We start from the raw sequence: 26,273 nt of genomic DNA on the forward strand, positions 1-26,273 counted from the left end.
AAATAAAGGCTCTAAGGACAGAGATAAGAATGGTGAAATGGGAAGTCCACATACTTTTAATAGCTCCATATTTTTTTCATTTCAACGAATCATAGCGCTTATTAATAAAATGCCTATAACCTCAGAAGTTTGGTTCCACAAACTAAATTTCATGCAATTGGAAATCTCATAGGATAAAATTTTAGATAGCAAACTTTTCCTTAACATGTTTGCTGCGGAGCTGAGTCCCCCTTCCCAGTTTTAGAGCACTGTGGGACATGCCGATGGGTCACAGATATGCTCATCTTCTAGCCACTGCCTAAAAGTGGTTCAGCACTCCACAGATGAGGGGGAAGTGGAGGAATATGCGGCAACCATCATTTGGACCCTCTCCAGCAAGGGACTTTCCTAGAAGCCCTACCAGTACAGTGCCTCAAGAATGTGCTGTTGAATGAACCCAGAGATATTTTTTTCTGGGATATCACAATCTGAGCATCAGAATGAGGCCAGAGCCAGATAGACCCAACTTAAATTGTAAAACTCCAAACCCCAAAATGACATCAGGGGTGGGGCCATGTAGCATAAGGAAAGTATGCACTTTACACAAAATTGCATGCAGATGGGTTTTCTCTGATCATACGTGGTGGGCCAAGTTGTGGATAGTTGACTTAGTCTGGTGAGTGTGAACCACCGGTGGGTCACCAACTTAAACTTCTTTTTACACCACATAATTTACCATTAATAGTATTGGCTCACCAAGTTTTATGTCTCTGACTTCTCATTCTAACCAACTCAAAAAAAGAAAATCTTCCGTCAAGCAGGGAGGAAGTCAGATGTGATTCACTGGTGGGTCAGATTGCAGAGAACATGTTAAGAATATCATTCATTGAAAACAAAAAAATGATCATTTCCATAACTTGGATGACAGCATAAATCTCATAAAAAATCATATAAAATTCATACAGTAATTTTTTCAAAAGTGTTAAAATTTACTTCATCTACCGATCCATCATACTTGAACTACAACATGAATAAATACACTAATGGGGATAACAATTTAAGTTTACTATAATAAGCATTATGAACACAATTACAAAAGATAAGAAGGCAATCCTGAATACAAAATCCAGCTGATTAGATACATTAACAATGAAGTCACTACACCACCATTACATCACTGTAAAATATATTCAGAGTAATTGTGAGTATTAGACTAGGTATTTTTGCACCACAACATTCTTCTCCCAAGAATGGCAATATTTACGTAAACGGGGTTTTCCTCCTGCAGCAGCATTGCAGCATCAAACTTCACTTGACGTAAATAGGTACTTCAACAAAATACAAAAAACAGCACACACATAAAGCAAGGTTATCATTATTACTGATGGAGCCATACAATATTATTATTACTGGATATGTAGCGCCTCTCACTTTAACCTGTGGTTTTCTCCCTCTCGATGGGAAGCACAGCCCTCTCACTAATGATAGCTGCTCAAAAATCACATTCCTCAACCTTCCCAGTTCACCTAAATCATGGTGCATGTGCACTAGCCAATGATACACCTAAATGAAATAGAAATCACCAATCTAGACACAAACCACATCCAGCATGCTCACAAATGCATCCCACTTCCCCGATAAGAAACTTCCAGTGAGCACAAGAATTTTTGGAGATGGAGAGAGGAGAATTCTTCAATTGTTCAATTCAATCATTAATTCAGCGATGGAGACTAGAAAACACAGTTATGCCAAAAATGCCTGGCTATTGGCAATGTTTCCTTAAAGTACTTTTTTTATAAATATCATAAAAATCTCTCACAAAAGCAACATGATCGTCATCATATTAATATACAAATGCAATATACAACAAGTTTGAGGGTGCCATAACTCATTGCAACCACACAACTATACAAGTAAATATACAAAGGTGCCCATTAGAAATGAAAGCAACACAAATGTTAGACACAGCTCCAGGGTGTGGATGGTTTGTATCAACACAGCCAAATTATTCTTCCATACCTAGGCACACTTCATTCAATGTCAAAACACTTTATCACCATTGTTTTACAAATACTAATTTATTTCCTCATTTAATCTTCCCTCCTTCCAGCTAAAAGTAAAATCATGGTAACTTTGAAAAAAAAATATCCAGGGTAAATCACTTGGAAGCAGCGACACAATAATTGATAGTTTTTTTGTTTGTGCTTCAATACATATTTCACTTTGTAGTGATTAAATGTTGACCGAACATTAATCTATGATCCATACTATTGGTCAAGTCTGATACATGACTTCAGTGACATGAATGGTCACTTGCTACACACCATAATAATATTTCCGTGTAAATCAAATAATATTACTATTAGCACCACATGAAAACAAAAAATGACAAGACTACATACTGGAGTAGAGGATTTTCCTTTGGACTGCAGCTAGCATCTTCCATAAAAAAAATCTTCAATTTTTTCCTGTGCCATTACTTGATTCATAAATCAGTTTCACAGTTGTCTTTTACACCTAATTGCACATGAAGAAATTTAGAGATGAAAAATCAACAATTTTGGAAGATATAAGTTCAGCATGAATACATTTCAAAGTTCACTTCAAATTATCACAAAGAGCAAATGATACGCAAATCTGTGCTCCATCAGAGAAGTTTTCAATGGAGTTATCACAAGGATATATCTTCCACTGAACCACATCCACCAATATGGGGATAACTCCTGTGACATAGGCAGCAGGCTGCCATGCTTCTGCTAAACCACAGCTTGCTTAAATGAAGTTCATCAATGACACACATTTCTCAATGATACCATAAAATCCAATTTCAAAAATATAATCTTTTCGAAAAATATGACTTTCCTACATGTCATTTTACCCATTTCATTTCTTCCAAATAAAAAAATTATGGATACTTGTAAGCAGACCATAAATCATAAGTCAGCAGATATGCTGGTAGCAATGATATGCATTATTAATCTGTATCATTGAGAAATCAAACTAGAAACATAATAAATAACAAAACTAAAACAAATAAGTTAAGAGATAACACCAAAAATGTTGAATGCCTACGAAGGATCAGGACCTAATTTTTTAGAGTACTAATCCATGAAAGTATTCCTCTCAAGCCCAGTAAAATTTCTCATTCTGTTCTTATTCTACATTATTAGGAAACTTAAATTCGTCTCCCATAAATTCATTGAACCCTAACAGCATACCTAGTCGCAAATCTTGCCATTCATATGGTGGCCACAGGAATATAAAGCATTGAGCGCAAATTAATACAACTCATTGTCCTATATTCTAAGGTTATAGAGAAAAATTACAAATTAATTAATTTGCAAAACATTGCATTCTGCTCATACTTTACTGAGAAAGGATTACCAAGAACCGATGATGGGCATTTCTACAATACGCAAACCACTAATCTCTCCTCCACTTGATTCTTTATGATGAATGCTCCCAAGTACAGATGCAAACAGCAATGTAATAGGAATGCACTAGTTTCATAAGCTGCCACAAATGGAACATTCAAAATAAGAGAAAATTGTCGACAGGTGACTGAGCCAAAGAGAACAAAACAACTACACATGTCAACTGAATACACTGTACTGTGAATGTGAAGCATTCAAAACATTCATTTGTACTTTATTTCGAACTCCACGTGCAAAATCAGAAAACTGATTCCCAGCATTATTAGAGAAAATTTTATACAAGAACACGGCATGCTTATATGTTTACAAAATTCTGGAAAGGCATACTTGCAAATACATAAGCCCAGCATCAGCTATCTTTGAAAAAGGGTTGATATTTCACCACTTACTACCAATTAAGAACAAGTGAAGGTAAGCTCAATGTTCAACAAGGCTCAATTAAGACCACAAATTCACAAGGATCATCGATATTCTGTAAAAAGAGAACTATTACTCAGTCAGTAATAATTTTTGCGAGAATATCTGTGTAACCATCCCTATGCCTGAAAATCTGCTCATGAAAAGGCCACAGAGATTGACATTGAGGAATTCAGGCAATGCCATATGATACACACAGGCAGGTAATTGGTATTTTATTGCCGTTCAATTTTGATGCATTAATTTAATATAAGTCCTATAGAACATTGCCACTCAAATAAGATGAATAAAATAGAGGTATAATATGAGGAGGGAGTATAGTCACCAGCTCTGAGAAAACTACCACACACGGAGACAGGAAACCCAACCATTGGCCTACATACAACCGCAGTGAATGAATGGTACCACCAATTGTAATAAGTCCATTCCCACAGGGTCATAGACGGATATTGCCACAAACTGAATAAATGATATGAGCAAAGGATCAAAGCCTTCATCAAAGGCAGGCAAATTCTTCCCATGAGTGCATGGGAGAAAAGCCCATGGCTCAAAGGGCGGCTATTATCTCTCAGAATTTCAAAGAGAGTTTCAGATGCAAGGATAGCATGAGTGGTGCACAGAGGAGTTTCACCCTCTCCTCTTAACCATCCCCTTCCCTCAATACCCTATCTTTGATAAACTTGAGTCACTTCTACCTTCATCACCCAGAAAACTTCAATGAACCTGCTGCTAACAGTGTACTCGGCTCCACAAATATTTTATGTGAATACAATGGACAAATGCTGATGCCATGTACTTATTATCTACAATAATCAACCTTAAGAGCAAACTGACACGTCAACCTCTACAAGTATTGGTAAGTACATAGTTACGGCAGGCATTTTAGGTCAGAGGAGGAACAAACTGAATGAGGGCTACTGCTGTGACCTTCATTTCAATGAGTATACTAACATTGCCAGAGTAACCTTTCGCGGGACTAATTCACAAAACTCTAGCAATAATTTACATGTTCAAAAATGTAAGGAATCCTCTCACACTGCAACCATGATTACTGCATGAATTTAAATGATTATCTGCAATACCTATGTACAATAGTCGATATAAAATGAAAATTCTCCTTAATAATTTCATGGTATTTCATCACAAATAGTTCAATGAAGGTCATAACAACACCCCAACAAATATATTTAATAGGCCGAACAACAAAAGACAATCTACAATGTCAATGAATGCCATCCTACACAAATTGAAGACACCAAGACACAATACATGAACAGCCTACTCTACTTACACAAATTAGCACCCAATTGCTTACTGGGCACATTACAGGTTGGGCATGACAATCCAAGGCAGTCTTGGTCTCCCTGTCAAGAATTATAATACGGCAAAAAACAAATGCTAATGATGGCTTCACCAAGGAAGGTGCATTATTGGCCTGTACAGTCAAATCAACCAGCTACATATATCAAACGTTTTACAGACTCACCAATTCACCAAAGGACACATTATGCATACATACATATTCTTACCAATTCTAAGACGAATATTTTATCACAGAAAATTTTTATCCAAGTCTTGAATGAATCAGGTAGAATATAATAGAATTTTTATCAAATAGTAACAAGTATTCGAATAGCATAAAAAATCACTAGTTAAATGTTCAATACTCTAACAAGTTGTCAATAAATAACTCTTTCTCAATGTGACAAATACTTCAAAAAATTAAAAAAATACTTAATTGAAACATAAAGATAATAATTCTTAATTAAAGCATGATGGAACCAATTGAGAGGGCCGGAGCAGAGACCTGCTGAACATCAGTCATATGCATTGGGCCTGGAGAGTGACATTAATGTCATTCAGAGCTATTTTTCTAGTGCTATTAGTGAAGAAAAGCTGGACTTCATTGAAACTAACACTGGAGCTAAAGAAAAAAATTCTCTCCTTCATTTTTATGAAATTGAGCTGATTAAATGCCGGAGGACTAATATAATCAACCCATATTAAAGTCTAGAATTCTCATGTTGTTAATTTGAAATAATGAGGGAGTAACTTAGCTTCTCCACATACGTACGAATTTCCTTTTCTCCACTTTGAAATAAAGGTTATATGCATATAATCGATGTATAAGGAAAGGGAAAAAACAAAATAACATCCCAACGTAAAATATCCAGCCAATGCATATAGAATGGCGAAAGAACAGAAATTAATTTCCCATTTTATCTGGTCCATAATTTCAACCAAAGAATGCTGGTGTAATGTCTGCTAAGAATTTGGACTACCAAAAATTAATCGCAGAATCAGTACACAGTTGACTGAGATGAATGACACTAGCCATTGGCTCCCAAAATTGGATCTCAATAATGCAATCACATTTTACAAATCAATATGTACTCTAAAATAGACCCCTCTAAAATATTAATCCACTTCTTTCCTTTGCCCAAACTCTATATTACAAAGATTTGCTCTGATGGCACATCATTCATTCCAACTTTGGTTGGCCTGTTTCCAGAAGCTTCTTCATTCAATTTACGCCAAATTCAAATGGCAAACCACCATTAGGCATTCACGAAACATTACCCTGTAGCATGAAAATTTCTATGTATGTACTGCATTGTCCATAAGGCACCTTCCCTTGTATGCATGTCCCTCACAGTCCATAAACCCTCCGTCACTTACAAATGGATTAATTATTACACGTCAAAAGAAACTTGTTCAGCTCATCATTATACACATTATTCACCTACATAATGAAGTGAAAAAACTATCGAGTTCACGCACATACCTCAGCTTGACACAGAACAAGTACGAGAACTGGACTAAACTTCACGGAATCCTATTATGTACCCAATTAACTAAATGTGCATGCCATTCTTTGAAAACAATAATAGATTCTACAACTCAAGCATTTCTCCATCAATGACTTAGACTAAAAAGAAGTCACAGAGAAGTACATATCACTTGAGTTCAAAGACACTAGAATAGAACATCCAAAGTAGCAATGAGACCAGAGAAATAGAAAACTTAAATACTCAAACATAAATTCACACATCAACATTCAGAAACCTGATGGATACAATTTTATGCAGGCATTACATAATCATGACTTATATGGCAAGAAAAAAGACAACTTCAGCACAAATATCAACAACAAAACCTCAACAAATACACTTGTAGACATGAAATCACAGGTCGCTACTTACACTCTCTCATCCATCACCTAGAAATAAATCACTACGCTTAGAATATTCACTTATGATAGTGGAGTGAACTGTGACCCCTTTCGTTGGATAGTGACACCTATTGACCCAAAGACATACCTTACACACAAATACTCCCACAAAATGCAAAAAATGCTGCATAGATTCTACTTCTAATGCCCTGAAAAGTGCATGCCATCAGCCACCATGCCTTAAAAAGACAAACATGTCAAAATGACATATACACAAAAGAATCCAGCAAATGAGTACTTGTACCACCCCAGCTACCCCTTACTCTCCCAATATCTCCAAATGTGTAAAATCTGGAGAGAAAAGAGACATGAAGCCACTCACCATTCAAAAAATTTTCTCCGTACTGAGATCAAACTGCATTCTTTGATGCAAACTTGCCAAACATACAGTTTTCCAAGAATATAATGTAAAAATAAACCTTTGAAAAGGGAATGAAAAGGAGAAGCTTTTCAAATGGCACGAGGAAGGACAGAGGGTAGGAGGAACAAGAGATGAGTGGGTAAGATATGGTGAGGAGGAAGAGATAGTGGATTTGGGAGAGCAAGGGAGACACCCCTGCTGTCCAGCCCGCCTCTCAAAGTGGAGGAGGGAGAGGTGACCCCTTTCATCTCTTGTGCTCGTCACCAAGCGCACCAGCACTGCAGAGCACCAGTGCTCATGCTGAGACGGGGGTGGTGTGGACGACATTTGGAGCCCCATACCACAGGGGTCTTGCTGCCGCAGCCAAAGTGTTGCCACACTGGAGCCGAACCGTGTCCGGGGCCGCTATTCCTCAGGAGGGTGGGGTGTCGTCTTCCGGAAGGATTTCGGGTGGCCGTGACAAGGGAGGAGGTGGTGGCGTTTGCTGTAGGCTGCCCCCCCCTCCTCTCGTACCCCCACCCGGACTCCCTGCCCCCGAGGACCCACTTCGCTCCTCCTCCAATGTCTGCTCTGAGTAGTAATGGGGTGTGCTGAGGTAGTCGATTATGCGGCGCGGCAGTGGCAGCGTCTGAATCAGGTCACGCCGCACCACCTTCAGGATCACAAACCTTTGAAAAAGAGGGAGGAGGGAAATCATTAGAATTTCATTATGCAATTTTGATGCGTAGGTACAAACGATTTAGCTCTCCTAAAGGCTGCGATACGCCAAAACAGACTTAGACATCACGACTTGGGGGTGGTCACCATGTTTTATCCTTCTTTCACTTTCTTATCCAAATGAGAAAAATCAACTGATGTGCACATATTTCAAATTTATAAGTATTATATACAGTGGAACCTCGTTAAAGCGAGTACGGGCTATAGCGACACCCCCGCTATTACGAGGGATAGCCGATGCACCGTCAATTGACCCTATAATAAGCGCGTTAAAAAATTCGTTTTTACGAGACCCTATGGTGTTGGCTCTCGCCATAGCGAGGGTTTCACCGCCGGAAGACTTTCATCAAGATTCCTTAACCTCTGTAATTGCTAGCGATCTGTTAGAAATGAAGTTAATGGAGTGCTCAGTCTCAAATTTATGTGGTAAACTGTCGTTCGATAAATATAATGATGGACGAAACAATGCTTTGCATGATTTTTATTCAGTGTGGCGCTTATAAATTGTTTGAATAGTTAGTCGTTATTTGAGTAAGGAAATTTAGTGATGCAAAAAAACATCGCCTTTCGCCTGGATTTATGCTTACGTTTATCGGATAGATGTTTATCTGTCGCCGCACCACTCTTGTTCCTGTATATCTGTTCGCAACAGGTATAGTGGCTATTATTTGCTCCACCTCCGGTAAAGCGACAATTCGCTATAGCGAGTGTTTATTAGTGCACTGTGGGGTGTCGTTATATCGAGGTGGCACTGTATTTTACTTTGATTCTATTCTACTATGTTACCAACAAATGCAGCATGAAACAAGCAGTCGATTCAGCTAAGTTGTCACTATGCTGTCGTGACTGCCCTGAATAACATTTGGCGAAATATATTTGTTGAGTGGAGCAAAAACGTCTAAGTAAGTATCAATTATGTGACTTGTGCATTGCGGAGAACAAAAAATCAATTGGGCTGAGCAAAAACGGCCACATAGTAGTAAAACATGAGGCAAGCAGGAGCGCAGCAAAGAGTAGATCAAAAAGAGAATTGAGAACCTGTCCTTGAATACATCTGCCATAATGCAATCCATCAGTTTTATAAAATTACAAAAATTCTATGGGCTTAAAATTTCCTAGAGTATTCCCAATTTCACAGAAACCATTGTTTCAATGAAGACTGAGCACTGGAACTCAAATGTATTATAACCCACAAAACTCACCTGCACATGTGCTGGAGGCTTTGGACTTGCTTGAATCGGGATACAGGATGCAACAACTGGACCCTCATAGGGCCGAGCACAGGTCTTCGATGGAGGAAAAACAAGTAGCGACCACTTCGAGAATGCTCCACTGCATTTTCTATGAAGTCCACAATTGTGTGACTTTTGAACTTTGTACAGCAACCGAAACTGAAGTTTCCTATAAATAATGAGGGAAAAGGATTTTAAAATCTATCTCAAGACAGACTAATCACCTCTCCCCATCATTAGCCTGGATAATCAGGAGTGTACTGTATGCCTTTATCTAGTAAGAATAGCAAAGAAACTCCTGAGGTTGGTAATAGGCTGATTGGGATCAGTTTAACTGCTATATGTTGCAAAAATTCTGTAATCCAAGATTGAAGACAAACTTCTCAAAGACTACTCATTAGATTTTAAAACCAAGTACATATATAATTCATAGTTAAAATAACTTCACTTTAGTCCAAAAAATATTACAAGTATTGACCCCGGTTTTAACACTAAGTCCCATAATTCAGTAGATGGCAACTCAGTGCTGGAACCCAGGTCAGTGCTAGTAATAAATTTTGGTGGACTAAAATAAATTTATTATAATTATAAATATTGCTAAACTAATACAACGATAAGCCTGAATGAATCACTTATGCAAGTACATATATCACATTAAAGCTCTTTTATTTCTCTGTTCATTGATGGCATATAAACGTTTCATGTCATTAATTATTTCATAACACTATCAGAAACATGAATTTCAGAATATTATTCTGCATTCTTCCCTTACAGATCGCATTCAGATTTTTATTAGCAAAATGTTTAGCTGTACTGAAATTTCCTTAACATCTGTTGCAGCAGAAGGCTTTCACAGTAGTCAAAACGTACTTCCATGACACAACACTAATAAGTATTGTAGTTATTGATGTAAATGTAAAAACTGTTTTTTATCGGATCCATGCACTCAAGGAAATCGCCACTGGGAGCATATTCTTGCTCTTGATATGGTACAAGATTGAGCAAGATTTCAGTGTACTAGAATAGTAGGACAGGTTTTAATTCATGTACAACTGCTAAGCCAAAAACGAGATAGTGAATTACATGTGTATAAGGTGCTTACCTTGGTCATGTTCGATTCTCACATGACGAACACAGCCATTCAATTTGAAGGTCAATGAGAAAATGTAATGGTCATCACTACTGTCTCGTACAATGAATGACCCATCTGGCTCATTGAATAAGATTTTCTCTGCTGCTTCTCCAGATATGGGACCCCAATACCAACCATACTAGATAAAAGAAGAATACAAAAAATGCTTGGTCAAATCAATTCAAGCATAAAAAAATCATAAGAAAAACTCTAAAATGAGTTTTCCTACATTTTGAGAAAAATCATCACTATAAACTTTTCATGAGAAGACTTTCATCACAGCAAAAAGCTTCAATTCTTATAATAATCACATTAAAATTAATTTTTGTTTCAGGATGTAACTTAAAAAAGATTGATAGGAAAATATTATATCAGAGGTATCTTCTTCCAATTAGTCAGCTTAAGTATTCCATTTCAGAATCTTAAAAAAGTCAATGCTAGATTATTTTTGCCATCTGTATTAGAATGAAATCTCTTCAAATCCAAACTGTACACATTTAAAATTGATTTTTCTACTCCAATTAAAACAAATAAATAATCATTAATCACTCATAAAATTGATCCATCAGCAAGATCATGTGTGAAAATACGCTCATTTTCAGGAATATTGCTTCTCTCGAAGCCAAAGCTGCATATAACTTGCATTTCAAGTGAGGAAAAAATAATTTTATTGGAGATTGATGGCAGAATCTCTAGAAAACCTAAAATGTGGTGTAAATCCATCATCATAGAGTGAATGTCATGAGTACTAATGTATAATTTAGGCACAAGGACAATTTAAGGTGACATTTCATTAGAAAAATAAAAATGGATTAATTAATTGGTGTAATTCGTTTTTTAAATATTGGAAAACAAAAACCCTAAAATATTGAAATCACTGGATTCAAGCAGGTAAATTGGATCATAGTGCATTGTTTCTGGAATTGAATGAATTCGCTTCCATAGTCTGACTGGTCATTAATAAGGAGAGGTTAATATGATGGAATTTAATTTGCATGTGGGCAATAATATTCCCTGGCAAAATCAGAAAACAAGTACATATACTATCCTTGATCCTATATGTACATAGGATCAAGGTGATACTTAGTATATAAAATACTTAGTATATAAAATACTTAGTACCAATTATTTCATAATATGGAGGTAGTATCGCAAGTTCAGAATAAATTTTCACCACAAAATGAAGAGGTTTTATGAAGTACAGATACACATTATGAAAAGATTTCCCCTATTTAACATGCTCGGATTTTGGGTGGGACCATGAGGACATTCCTAAAGGAGGAGGATTACAATACACGGAGAGGTGATACGTAGAGATTTTATTGTAATATTCAAACAGATAAACATTTTTATTCACAATATTAATCCCAGAAAGCTGGTCACATGCACCTCACATGAGGCTTTCCTTCGCCATTCTTCCAATTCACTTGCTTTCCAATATTGGCCTACATTAGGCAACCATGCCTCACAATTCCAGCAATAGGCTTCCCTGTATTTTTCTTAGTGTTTCCAGATACTTCTATTTTCTCCTACCCTTCTCCAGTCTTCCTCATTACACACTGTTTCTTTCTAATTGATTTGAGTCATTCTTCAGTAGCACCAAATAGTGAATACCGTCTATGTCTGAATACAGTCCCCCCTTTTTTTCCAAAAATGCCCGTGGTAAAAGTAAAGGGGGGGACAATATTCAAACAAATTTTTTTTAACTCTTCCCGAAACTGAAGCCTCAAAATTAGGGGGGGGGGACTATATTAGGAGAAATACGGTACTCACACTCTTGAATAATTTACAGCTGCAGTTATCCATGCCACAAAGTCATACAGAAACATCTCCCAAATGTAGACTCTCATGAATTACTTTTAATGTAACTCAATTATTCTTCTTAATTATACACGATGTTGTTGTCTCTTTTCACTAATTTATTCAACTTCAACACTTAATGTTGTTGATTTAAATAAACATTTTGTTAAAATAATTACTATTAAATTCAACAACTTAATTACTTTTACCCTTAAATTCCCAGCAGACAAATTTTCTTATTGTAAATACCCCCTTTGCAGATGCTCTACAGACTTCTTTTGCTCCATCCATAGCATGTTATGTACTCTACTTCAAAGACAACAGAACTCTTTCACATCTTCAAATTTTTGTTTACCTAGTTTCATTCTGGTCTCAGCCTCAACTCTTCTTCAGCATACTTAAATATTAGTTTTCTTCTGGTTGATTTTGACACGCTCTACATGAAATCTCACCTCAAAGAATAAGCACGGATAATCCAAGTACTTCAATACCTAATTGCATTATTCCAGGAGATTTGAATAGTCATATACTGAACAACCATTGCGGTTTACTTCCCAATTATAATATTACAGGTTTCATAAATATATTCATTAAGATACATAATGCCAAATTTCAATACGATTAAGAGAATTGTGGGTATTCAGATGACTTACGACAGAAAATCATATTCGTAGCAGGCAACAAGGAAAGTCTAATATGGATGTTTCACTCGTCATCAACATACATTCCTAAGACTGGCTTAATGCAGCTCTCCATTCCATTCTCCTATCAGCTAATCTATACAGATATACATTTTTCTTCTCTTTCACATCCTTCCTTATCTGTTCCATATAATTTGTTCGAGATCTTTCTTTTCCATTCTTGCCATGTGGTTGTCCCAAAACGATTGTCTTCATTGTCTCCCAATGTTTTCATGAGACTCCTCTTCTCTCCCACAGTTCTTAGGTCTAGGGGCGCAGCTAGGAATTAAGGCTGGGAGGGGTTTAGGTGCAATTAATACCGAGATGCGTGGGGGTATGGAATACCCACCAGGATAAGCGGTAGGTGCAAGATTAATAAATTGCAGAATTTTAGGATAAATGGTTCAAAATGGTGAGTTTTACGGCTTTCTGAGGGATAATTTATAACCCCAACACTATTCTATTAGTAATATAAATCCAATTAAGTAAAATGGATTAAACTTAAAAATTTCTCTGAGCTCTGGGGGGGAGGGGGTTTTATCCCCCAAAACCCCCCTTGCTGCACCACTGCTAAGGTCTACCTCTTTACTAACTTGGTTGAACCATTTGATTCCCATCATTCTTCTGCAGCAGCACATCACTCTTGATTACTCTGCTGCTGTCATTGTCCATGCCTCAATTCTATAGAGAAGCATATTCCAACTGTGAGTTATGATAAATTGTTTCCTTGCTTTTGTGTTTCAATTTCCTGAGCAGGATCTACTAACAGCACTGTAAGTAGATCTTTCTTTTGGTGGAATGTTCTCTTTGCCTGGGCTATTCTGCTCATAATTTCTTTCTTGCTTCTTCATCCATCATTCTGCTCATCCACCTCTACCAGTATTTGTTTCTCTATTTCTATGTTAGCCTTGACTACTCCTCTTCTGCTGCAAACTAATATCTTGGTTTTCTTTGTGCTCAATTTCAACTGATATCTACCCATTATCCTACACATGTAAACCAGAATCTTTCTCAAATCCTACTGTCTCTTCTATGACAGCAGTGTCATTGGCAAATCGTACCATGCTAAATTTTTCTCCATTGATATTGACTACCAAGGCCTTTTCTTTGAGTTCATTAATGGCTTACTTGATGTAAACCTTGACAATTGTGGGTGACAAAGTGCAGCCTTGTCTGACTACTTCACAAATTCCTGCTTCCTCACAGTTAAGTCCTGATCTTATCACTGCTCCTTGGTTTATGTAAAAATTGTGGATAATTCTCCTGTCATTGTAAAGAACTCAAATTTATTTCAGGATTCCCAGCATTGTTTTTTCAATCCACGCTGTCAAATGCCATCTCTAAGTCCATGAACGCAACGAACACTGTCTTGTTCTTTTCTATTCTCTTCTCTATGAGCAGCGTAAGAGCCAATATTGCTTCCCTTATGCCTTTACTTTTTCTGAAAACGAATTGGTTCTCATCCAAATATTTATTTCTCTCTTCTGCTCTTCATTACATCATTCAAAAATTGCAGGCATGCAGATTGAAAAGGTGGAGATCTACAGTCCTCGGCTGTCTTTGAACTTCAACGCTGTTTCTGATACTAGGAAGAACATGTTACCATCAATAGAACCTAATCTTGACTGGCTTCACTACATATTTGGCTATCAGAATTGGTATTCTAGGTGAAAGCATAGTATAATAAATACTCAAGTTAAATTACAATGACCTGGCAGCAGAGAATTCAACCGTCCACATCTCTTGCATAATTTTGTACAGGAGGGGAAATTTTTGGAATGGCCCAGGTAGGGGACAAATAAATATGGTGTACGGGAGGGCAGATCACCAGCAAGGCATTGTAACTCAGAGAGCATGAATATAAATGCAATCAGAGAACAGACTCATTAATGAAGTAAGGAGAATGCAAATCTTTAGCAGATACAAGCAACCTCACTGAGCTTCCATTAACCCTTTCATTGCGTTACATTTTCTCAGAGTTGTTTCACATTGGCGGAGAATTTTTTTTCACTGCATTCACTTTGTTTTTCGAAAATATGAAAAAAATTTCAATAAAAAAGGGATTTTTATATTAATTTGACAATTTATTACACAATTTGTTAATGGCATCACAGTGATGCCATCCGCACCCATGTGATAAGTGCTCCGGATATTTATGCAACCCGTTACACAAACATTAGAAACGACGGAAAACATATTTTTACATAGCAACTAAGAAGCTTGAAATAATTTCTGAAATGATGGCGGAATTGAATTATAAAATAAGATAAATAATTTTTCAGATGTCATCCACTATGCATGCATCAAATTTTGGGTAAATAAAAGTTTTCGAAATTCAATTTTCACATCTAAATTTTTAAATTTACTAGTAACTTAGATTTGGATGCAAACATATGAAAGTTATTTTATATTTTCTTTTGCGTTAATGCTGAAAATATTAACTAATAATAGAGATATTTTTTGAAAAAAGGGTTCAAACACAGCCCTGGAACATCTGCACATCATACACCATCGGAGTTATACCGATTCGCCACTTTAGTCGTTCTAAGGACGTGAGGAGGATTATTTCTTCTGTTTGTCCTTAGAGTTTCAGTGGTGTCTCTCTTTGAGTAACTCAATAGATATTTGAACAGATTATTATAATTTTTATGATGATAATAATTTTCCATGTATAAACTCAGTAGAGTAGCCACGGGAGTAGTAGGTTATGGGTAACAACCCCCGTTGAGGTGCCAAAAACGGGTAAAATGGCCCCCGCACCCTCCAAAAGGGCCCTCAAACCTCCGGTAAAAAACCCCCATTTCAAAATCGTGGCTACGCGACTGTATAAACTGTGCCCACTGAGGAGAAATCTAACGATTAATTTTCGCACGACTTTGTTTGCATGTCCCCTGCCTCCAACATCAGGATCCTTCGCCCCAGTGTAAATTATAGCATCTTGCACGAGGCCATTAGGCTCAGAAAGCATATATAATGTTATGCCGCCTTTGTGATGCCAAAGCAACATGGACTAATGAAGCAGAGTTCTTTAAACGTGTAATAAATTTCTTTCATTCTTTGAGTGAATAATTTCAAAAGGGGTCGAATTTTATGCAAGGGGTCTCTTGGTATCGGATCATCTACTCCAGGGTTCCTGCCAAACTGCATGCAACGGAAAATTAGTTGAAATCGGTCTCGGGAAAAAGTGCTGTGAAGGAGGGAAAATCGAAGATATTTTCCTACCTTTTCCAATAATCTGGAATGGATGGCCATCTTACAATACTTCATACAATCATACATTAGGTATATCGGACCAAAAATGTCTCCCATACCCCACGAGTAAGATTCCTATGCTCGGTTATCCTTGAAGAACTGCATGTTGAGGGGCATTGGCAATATGGACCAAAGCCTTTCAGACGACAATATTTCCTCAAGCTCCACATACTTGCATCCTCAACGTAAACCTCAGTTAACACCTATAAAATATACTACAATAAAATACATTACACTTACAAAATGCACAAGACTGATGAGGTTGCTCTTTTGCAGTCAGAAAGAGATGTAAGCGTTAAAGTTTAGAACCGACGTACAAGAAATATCTAAAGGTGAATGCTCCAGATAAAACGGCAACGTATAATAATCCAAAAATAATTGTTTCTTTGCGCATAGAAATTTTGCTGACTTTCTTTTCTGATTATAACAGCTCTTTTTGGTCGAAGTAAAATATGTAAATTGCTTCAAAGTTAAAAAAAAAAAAACCTTCGCGGAGAAGACCCAATGCAGTGTTCCATGCATACACTTGAGTAAATTGTGCCAGAGGTAGTTTTATTTCGAGGAGATATTCTAAGCCTAGTTGACCAAAGGCTGATACATAAACGGTCTTTGGGGTTTGAAAATAGGAATAAAGTTCAAAATGAAGATGTCTCCCATATTCCACGTAAGTGGCTAAATATATGTAAAATACCAAAATGTCCAATGGAAAAAGGCCATACGGTAATATTAGAAAAAAATCTCTATAAAGGAGTGAAAATGCACGCAATCGAAAGATATCCGAAGGAGAGACTGTACTAATAACGAGAGTCGCAAACACTGAGAAGGAAGAGCTGACCTTTTCTACGACATGCACACAACAGAATAGTTGCATGGATTTCTAATAAGAATGGCAAAAATACTTCTAAAAATAGAGATAACAGGCGACACAGAGCGACTTGTAGTCTATTCCGCGGTGACGGAAAACGACTTTTTTATTTGAGCCCCGAAATTCGATCATTTTTTCCCCAAGGATTTCCCCAATTCCAATTTCTCCTTCAAAATGGAAAAAATATAAAAGTTTCCCTAGAACCTTCATAATTTCCCGTGAATAACGAATTGGTGGTCGTAATTATTCCCACCTAGTAACTTTAACAAACTCATACGAAATAAATGAGAAAAAGTCGAAAAATCTATTTCTTCTTCCGTAACCAATATAATCAGACCCCTATTGAAAGGATCGTTCAGAAAATGAGTGGCAAATATATTATGGAAGAATGTTAGGAGTTATAACGGCATTATGTATATATTATTTTTAAACATGAATAAAAACAGCAACAGATTATTCAACTGTGTTTAGCGTGTGTAGGTATAGTGACCGTAATTTGAAATACGAAAATATTTTTCGTCAATAAGATGAAAGGAAATATTGGCAACACTTAGTACAAATATTCAGAAAAGTAAAGAAAATATCACATTTAAATTTTTTGTAATGGCGAAAAATCTTACAAATAAAAAAGTACTCCATAAATGTAAAAAAAAATTACTAAAAAAATATGAACTATTTTTAAAAAACGGAAGGCATATGCAGGTAGCCTAATCCATTTTGTGTGCGGGAAACCATCATGAGAGTAGAAAGAACAGAGCGGAGGAGCGTAGGGAGCGATTGAAGGACATAGGCCGGCGTGGCATCAATGTGATGCCACCCGCCTGTTGGCAGGACCTACGCTGGGCATCAATGCTATGCCATCCGCACTCAAAGGGTTAAAGGAATTTTCCCACTAACACTCCTATTAACTGCCTTGAGATCATATATCCAGGCCACACAACAGTTCAAGCCTTCCTGGCTACCAGGTCATTGGAAACAAATCAGGCCATTGCTATGTGAATTTCATGTGTTCAGGGTATATACACACTAGCTCCTTCCTATTGGCCACCAGTGGCCTTCAAAACAAGTTTCATCAGAACAATGCACGATAAGTATTAAAAATGGGAGTGTCCACTTCTCCTAGGGGAGTTTTAAAAAGATTCCTCAAGTTTTTAACCAAAAACCATCTTGTCTATACAACCTATTTTACCAACTATCAAGATGCCACACCCTACCGTCATAGGTTTTCAATCGAAAAAATATTTTTAATAAGATTTTAGATGGAAATTAACTTACATCCTTCACCTTCTCGATGCTAGAAGCAAAATCCATGCTAGGCTCTTCAGTCACCGACTGATCACCAGCTGCACCATCCTCTCCCTTATCCCCTTCCTCCATAGGCGGAGGTGAAAGGGGACTCGTTTCATCAGGGAGTGGAGCTGGTGGCCTAGTCGATGGAGGCAAGGGAGGTAGGGCTCGCCCCGTAAATGGTGGAGGAGGTACCTCTGAAGACGGCTGCTCTACCTGGTCCTCCAAAGCAGACGAACTGACGGCAGATTCTGGGGGTGTGGGAATGGGTCGCCTGGCAGTGGTAGCATGTCTCCTACCTCCCCCTGGGGATGCAGGGACCCTTCTTAACCGGAAGATCGAGCACAAAGTTTGCCGCAGATTAGTGGAGAATCCTCCATGCCGAGAAGACGATGAGGACCTCCCACTCGTTTCCCTGCTCGACCCCTCCGCCCCCAACATAGCTGCCTTGCCGTTGCTCACAATCGTCGCCGACTGAGGCGCCGCTGCCGTCCCGCCACCTTTATGCCTTCCTCCCTTGCCGCCACCGCCACCCTCCTCCGCTTCACCCTCGTTCTCGCCGCCCCTGCCGCGAACCCTCCCGCACCCGCCCCCGGAGTACAAGTTCCTGAGGTACTGCCTCACTTCCTGCAGCGTCATGTGGATCGGCTCCGAAGAGCGCCCCTCGTTCGAAGCTCCCCTGTGGCCACCCTTCGTTCGCGCAGACGTCCTCGAAGATCCCGCTGTAGGGCAGCACCGGCCGGCGAGCCCGGAGGAGGCGCCGTTCGCGGGTGCCGGGGGATCGGGTGACGTCGTCGACTGCGGGACGCTGTGCCTCTTGCCGCCGCTGTCCGTCCCGGTGGCCACCGACTGTTGCTGCTGCGGCTGCCCGAGGGTAGCGGTCGAGCCACGCCCCCTGGTGGTGCCCGTCGTCGCCTCGGATCGGGAGCCGGCTGCCGAGGGGTGCCGCCTCCGTTTCCGCAGGTGCCTCCTGCCGGGCCTCTGAGGCTGTTGCAGCGTCTGCTGGGTGGAAGACGACGCCTTGCGGCTGCTGGTCGTCGTCGTCGTCGCATCGGCAGTCGGCCGCACCACGTCCACAGGCACGGCGTAGACGTCGCTATCGAAGGGCACGTTGTACACGTCTCCGATCTCTCCTGGAGTGGAATCGGACCTCCTCGGCTGGTGGGGCGGGGGCGAGGGGCGGCCCCTGGACAGGGGCGAGGCGGGGGAAGCGCGGGATCCGGGGCAGGTGCGGGGCACGAGGGGCAGCTCGGGCGTCCAGCAGAGCCTTGGGCTGCTGGCGCTCTGCTGGGAGAATTTGCCGAGCTCGCACTCGAGGGGATGGCAGTCTTGAGAGCAGTGTATGGACCAGGTAACCTTGCAGGATATGGAGAGAGCTTCGGCCAGGATGGAAGCGACTAGTTTGCCGGAAAATTTGTCGATGTAACGCCTCTCGGAGGCGGGGCTCACCCTTGAGATGGATTTGGCAGAGAGCGGTCGACACGGTCCGACAAGAATGTTCTTAGCAGGGACGGTTTGGTATACTTCAGAGAGAGGAGGGCTATCCTGGAACTCAGGTGGAGGGTCGATTGGAACAAGTTTCCCATCACAGCTGTTTTCGAAAGAATAAAATTCCGGCCAACCAGGCCCTTTCTTCAAAGTGTTGAAGTTTTCACAGCTCATGCCATCCGAGTAGTCCAGGGAGCCTTCACGGGATAGTGATTTACCGTCATCGTCGCTATCTTGTAACTGAAAAGATACAGACATTCGTAAGCATGCAATTCAATAACCTCAAAAATCCTGTATACTCAGTATAATTAGATAGAAATTTGGAATACATGGATATCAATTACCTCCATTGCCAGAGTACAATGGCAACCCTCCCCACTGCTACTGGAAATGGATCCACTAGTTAACAGTAAGCCGCTGTCATCACTCGCTGGAAAGGCCTCTAACCATGTTGACCCACTAGGTGGTGACTCCATACTCCAATATCATTTCATCCACTTGCAAGAGGGCCAGCATCAAATTCACGAGCATATTGCTGAATGTCACAGTTATGCAGACCTAATAAATAAATACATTTTAAACCAAAAGGCTAAAAGAAATACGCTGATATTCAAAACATTACACCAGGAGGTGGTTTTAATGAGCTCAAATGACAACTCCCAGAGGCACGCAAGCTAAGTAAATGACGATTATGGTTAATAAATTTCATGTAATTGCCATATAAACACCGGCTATGATTTAAGTCGGACAATTATTTTTTACAAATGGCAAAAATGATTTCGAAAGATTAAAAAATGATCAATGTTCAATTCAGTGTCTACAATTTTTTACGAAACATGGAAGGGAAACCGCAACCACGGTAACGATTCTGGGCTAATGCGAAACAAAAATATATTATTATATAAGTTTCCAGCAAGACTGAGTTGAGATAAGATTTAAATATACTTTCATTACACAGAGCATAATTCGAAAGTTTGGTTAACACTTGTTTTCTCTAGGACCCCCTGGCCACTGACTACTACCATTCCGCTCACATTTAATACATAACCAAAAAGCAAACTAATATCCCAAAGCAATGAATTAAAAATAGCACATTAAAATGTTCAAAGCCCGTTTCACGAATCTAAATGCGATTTTAAAACATTAAGAAACACCTTTACTCACCTATTCTCGCCATGTTGACTGCATTTGCATTCTACACTACCTACCCCACCTACCCATCCATTCTGAAAAAGTTGAAGAACGTAATGCGTAAGTGATAATGTCGTCCTGTCAAATTCCCGATATCCGTTTGATGTCTTTTTTCTTATTTCTATGTTATTAATAAAATTTTTGGTTTTACTTTTAGACTCAAGATAGAACTGTTCTTGATGACCACGGGAGTCCACATGAAAGTATTCATAATCGTGGTAAGCATTTACTACCAAGGAACCATCTCTCTTGAAAACAGGGTTGAAGGGGATAACAAAATCTGTAAGACATGAGACTTTCCATAATAATCTTTCTTTCTGGCTTGCGTTACTTTAAAAAAAATATGTGACGACTTAAGAAAACGCGAGATCCTTCGGAGCTGGTGTAAGCATTCACTTTAATTAATGATGCGAGTTGTTGCTAGTAATTGGGTTTACTGCCGTTCGGTTGATCAGTGAACCAACGGCCGAACCGAATCGTGAGAAATCTAAGTAGTTGCCAGGGACTCGGGTGGTATCTTGTGCTTAATTCTAAATCGACTGCCTTCAGGGAATTTTAATTTCGATGGTATTCAATTGGGTGCGGGGCTGAGAGACCAAGGGTACTATCTTCGTGGTACATATCAATATTCTCCAATTCAGGTTTTATGTTTAGTTCTCCTTGTTGTGTGATCATCTTTTTTATAGCTCTCACTCGGTGAGCAATGTCCGGTTAACTTGGCAGAGTCGTGCTCTAGAAACTAATAAAGAGTATTTCAGAGTTTTTTTTTAGTAATTGAGTGTCTTACTAACCTACTGGGTGAAGATACTTAATATGGGGTTGATGCACGTTCCTCCCATGGGCTTTCCCCAGATCCTACTCTTCACACTATTGGGAATGAAATCGCTGTTCCTCCTATCTGTGTGCTAGTCTTTCAGGTTGCACTCCCCTCTAGAAAATTCTAGATCAACCGCTTGGTACCTTTCAATGTATCTGCCGAAATGCCTCAATAAATTTATGAGCATGGAATGTCACAAAAATGTTAGGGGCAGAGAGATTGGCGTAAACATGAATTATTATCAGTCTTCTCGGTCAGAGGGAACAGTACCCTCCAATGAGCATCTTGTCCTATCCAGTAGTTTGAATTAAGTACACAATGAAAATGATTTTAAGGGTCGGCAGGACAGTCCTACTTCAAAAAACAGATTAGGCCCAGGGGGTGAGTGCTTTACACTGTTGGGATTTCATTTCCTTTTGCAAAATTTTATTTCCACCCACTCTCAAAGAGAGCTCATATTGGATTGAAAATTTTCATGCTCAACAAAGTTCTCATAGCATTGCTAGCTAATCAGAATTAACAGTTCAGAATAAAAACCGATCAGAATAATTCCAATCAGCATCAAGTACACCCTCCCTCGAGTTGAAATGTGGACAGGCTGAAATCCTAGACTATCCTAATCACAAGACAGAGAGCAGGAAACCTTTATCACTGTTGGGCAAGGTAAGATATTATGGAAGTGAAGATTCCTAGAGTAATGGATTCAGGCAGTGGCACCGTCTCCATGGGGCCTGAGCCCCCTCAAAAATTCGTTGAGGGTGCGAAGAAAAAATGTTTCAGGCTTGTCAATTTTCCCGGGGGTGTCCACATATCGAGATTCGAGTTATCAGGGTTTTAATTTTGATCATATGACTCTTCTAAAATGCTTAAAAAAAACTTAAAACTCACTACTTATACAATTTTCTGGGGCCAGATCCCGGTTCGAGCCCCCCAATATTTTTTGTAAGTCGGCGTCCCTGGGTTCAGGGTAATATAAAACAAAGATGAAAGTGCAGTATGGTGTAGCTATGGTATTAACAGGGGAAAAAAAGGTTTATTCTCTTAATTAACCTGACGGTTAGGATAGATTCACCTCTGAATAAGGCATAGGCATGGGTATCTTGTATGATGTTAGGCACGATGTGGTGGAAGTTCGTAATATTGTTGAAATGACACATTGCAATATTTCCACTTATAGATTTATTTTACACTACGCGTTTCGTCGTTACAGCGACATAAATGTCGCTGTAACGACGAAACGCGTAGTGTAAAATAAATCTATAAGTGGAAATATTGCAATGTGTCATTTCAACAACATAGGCATGGGAATAACATTCAGGCTCGGATGCTGGCTCCTTAACCTGCACCACCTTGTCCTTTGAAAATAAATTTTTGGGGTGTCCGAAGGAACCCAGGTCTGAAATAGGATTCTAACTGCAGTAATAGAATTACATCGAGCTGACTTTGTTGTGGTCCTGGTGTTCACTCATGAAATAATTGCAGCCCGCTGAACCAGCAGAGGAGCACGAGATCAGATGTTACCTTTTTAACCCTTTCGCGCCGAATCCCGCACATGTGCGGTGAGGATTTTTTTTCCTCAACTACGAATGACACACCAGTGCGTCCTGAATGTTTTTACCCTAACCAACGAATGCCGCGCCTGTGCGGCACAGGTCGAAAAAAGTGACCGTGTCGGACACAATAGACCCACGGACGCGGTCGCCCCTCACGATCCGCCTTAGCGCAAGCCCAGTCCCATCATCGGCCGCTCAGGTCGACCCTTTCCTATCCTCTCCACGCGGTCAACTACTGTTATTTGCAGTGTGTTTTCAAAAAAATATTTGTTGCTTACATTTGAAATCCTATGCTAGAAACGAATTCATCTTTTTTTGCCGACCACATGGAAATTTCAAACGAAATTCTAACGTTAATATCAACAGAGTTATAGAACAACTAGTAAATATACTAAATCCGTCTTTATAAACGTTAGAACTTCGTTTAAAATTTCTGCACGCTCAGAAAAAAACACGAAATTCATTTTGAATTTAAAAAAATCGATACGAACAACAAGTATTTGCATGTATTCTGCGTTAATATTTTAGCTAGTTGACCGCGGACTCGTGCTAGGAAGGGGCTTTTAATCCCTCTAGGGTCTGGGACAGAGGCCGAGGAAAAGGATCGGCGCCCCACCGAGTTGGGTCCAAAAATGTTTCGGGAGGGACCCACTGCCTTTAGTCGACGCGGAAAGGCTTCGTACAGAGGAGTAAAGAAAGCTTTCAAGAGACTCGTATTGAGGAAGAATTTCCTTCAACGAAGGTCCGGCGCGAAAGGGTTAAAAAGTTTTTTCACACGAATCGAAATCCATATTTTGTATTTGGAAAGTCTGACTTTTACTCTACTAGCAAACATTATTATAACCTTTATTTTTCATTCAGCACATTTTGCTTTAGTTCAAGATGACACAGTCGTTCTTGTTGTTCTTTTGAATAGCTTGAAAGGACCTGATTCAGCAAAAAGTACACCTCAAAGGATTTAATGTTTGAACTAATTACACTATCTAAAATGGCTAAGCATATGGGAAATCCTTCCTCTCAAAAGCCTTAGAAGTCACCATATGATTGTGACCTCCCTAGTAGTGCCCTAGGAGTTGAAAAAACAGCCATTCTGAAGAAGGGAAAATAACTAATATTGAAACATTAAAGCTTGCAACACTTTCCCTTGGGCTACAACCTTTTTGCAGTGGAAAGGCATGTTAGTTCCTATGACCTCTAGAGTTGCACTGGCAGGATTAATTCTAAATTATTCCCAGTAGGGCCACCCATACCAGATAGGTCAATGGGTAGGAGCCAGATGAAAGGTAGTCCAAGTGATGGCGTCACGAAAAAATCACCATTGGAATGGAAGTGGGTAACCCTACCAACTATCTCTTCCCTGAAAACATGGAGTACAACCAAATGAGCCTCGGAATCTCATCGAATGGGATCCGTCTGCAAAGGATGGGTGTCGTTCATGGCAGTGAGGTTGGCAAGGTCCTCGCGTTCGTCAACATGCAAAATCCTTGCACAGACTTATCATCATCATTAACAGCACCAATGAAGAAAGAAGAAAAAAGACCAAGAAATGGACAGGGAGGAGGAGGAATGATGAAGTGCTGAACATGGTGATTGAGGAGAGGCAGCTTTTAGATGAGATACGGAGGAGACAGAAGGTATGGATGGAGGGAGTACTTAACGGGAAGGGGACGTTGAAAATGGTATTAGAGGGTAGAATGTCAGGTAAATGAGGGAGGGGAAGAAAGAGAATAGGATTTTTAGATAGATTGAAAGGCAGTAGGCCTTACAGAGAATTGAAGGCAGTGCAGGAACTGAGAGGGAAGCTCCCAGATTACTTCTCAAGTACTCCATGGAAACCTACCTTAATCGATATAATACTATAATAATTATAAAGAGTGCAACATACAGGGGGATTCCTCATACAATTAGTTTTCATGTTTCATTACGTGAGTGTTAAAAATTGGATTTTAGTCTCTAACGCATAGTTTCATAGTACAAAAACCGAAAGTAAAATTGAAAAATATGAAATGATTTTTAGGGTCACGTAAGCTTGCAACTCTAGTCACCATTGGATTAAGGACAGGTATAGACACACAAAATTATGACAAATAGGTTCAACTGTGTTTATTGTTTTTTCTTCAGTTGCTTGAAATTAATTCATAAAAAATAACCATAAGAATGAAGAGAAGCCGTCAGCCATACACATTTAATAAGAGTAGAAACCCATCTCAACAACTGTGATCCTCTTCATTTGTTCCGATATGATGTCCCAAGCTGCAGCCTTAATTGGAAGAAGCATTGCATTCGTAATTGATATCCCTAGACACAGGCTCGAATCAATGAATCTGGAAGAGAATGGAATGATGAATTTTCAATAAAATTATTGCTTTACATTGCATACAAAGAACCCATGTGATCAAGTTCAATGAATGAGACTTGAAGATGAATTTTACTACCACAATACAAAAGTGAACATAAATGTGTTTGTAGAACCCAACTTTGATGAGACAATTCAACAAGGCTCCATACTAATATAAACCATAGCAACATATATAACATTTTACCGATTCTTGAAAATAATAGAGAAATACCCTAATCAAGTTGCATAATGCTGGAAAGGCCAGCCATTTTTCAGTAGTTAATAAGCTGCTTGCGAGCACCGAAGCCTCTAGCAAATATCCATCATTGAGCCCAATTTTAGTAGTTTGACAACTCAACCATTGGATTATTCCGTCCACCACTCCCTTCACTTCCATATTTTTAGTTTCATACTATCTTCTCCCAAGCTACTAGCTACTACCTCAGTTTATACTTGAAGACAGCAGCCAAGTTCACTGAATTCAGCATTTTGATTTCC

General features: G+C 39.2%; 2 protein-coding genes across 2 annotated transcripts in view; both read right to left on the reverse strand.

Annotated features, from left to right (window-relative positions):
- Window positions 1-944: 944 nt before the first annotated feature.
- Window positions 945-21,090, reverse strand: LOC124159361. Its single transcript, XM_046535127.1, has 6 exons — window positions 21,041-21,090; window positions 20,221-20,434; window positions 18,377-20,116; window positions 10,475-10,643; window positions 9,343-9,541; window positions 945-8,091 (listed from the first exon to the last, which is right to left on the reverse strand). Exons 2-6 carry the CDS (start codon window positions 20,350-20,352, stop codon window positions 7,836-7,838), a joined length of 2,496 nt encoding a protein of 831 aa, XP_046391083.1. The 5' UTR covers window positions 20,353-20,434; window positions 21,041-21,090; the 3' UTR covers window positions 945-7,835.
- Window positions 21,091-25,525: 4,435 nt separating this feature from the next.
- LOC124159363 (protein HBS1) overlaps window positions 25,526-26,273 on the reverse strand; it is a 40,431-nt gene continuing 39,683 nt past the window's right edge. Inside the window, exon 13 of the mRNA XM_046535129.1 lies at window positions 25,526-25,761. Within this exon, the coding sequence (XP_046391085.1) occupies window positions 25,753-25,761 (9 nt within the window). The 3' untranslated portion in view covers window positions 25,526-25,752. The remainder of the gene's footprint in view (window positions 25,762-26,273) is intronic.

The sequence above is a fragment of the Ischnura elegans genome, chromosome 5, assembly GCF_921293095.1.
Source record: "Ischnura elegans chromosome 5, ioIscEleg1.1, whole genome shotgun sequence".
NCBI classification, from domain to species: domain Eukaryota; kingdom Metazoa; phylum Arthropoda; class Insecta; order Odonata; family Coenagrionidae; genus Ischnura; species Ischnura elegans.

What these genes read in the sequence shown, in the direction of transcription:
- LOC124159361 (XM_046535127.1), bottom strand. Translation starts at nt 20,352, where the DNA reads ATGGAGTCACCACCTAGTGGGTCAACATGGTTAGAGGCCTTTCCAGCG. An exon ending in ATTGTACTCTGGCAATGGAG is followed by an intron (nt 20,117 to 20,220) that starts GTAATTGATATC and finishes GTATCTTTTCAG; the next exon opens with TTACAAGATAGCGACGATGA. An exon ending in GAGAATCGAACATGACCAAG is followed by an intron (nt 9,542 to 10,474) that starts GTAAGCACCTTA and finishes CATTATTTATAG; the next exon opens with GAAACTTCAGTTTCGGTTGC.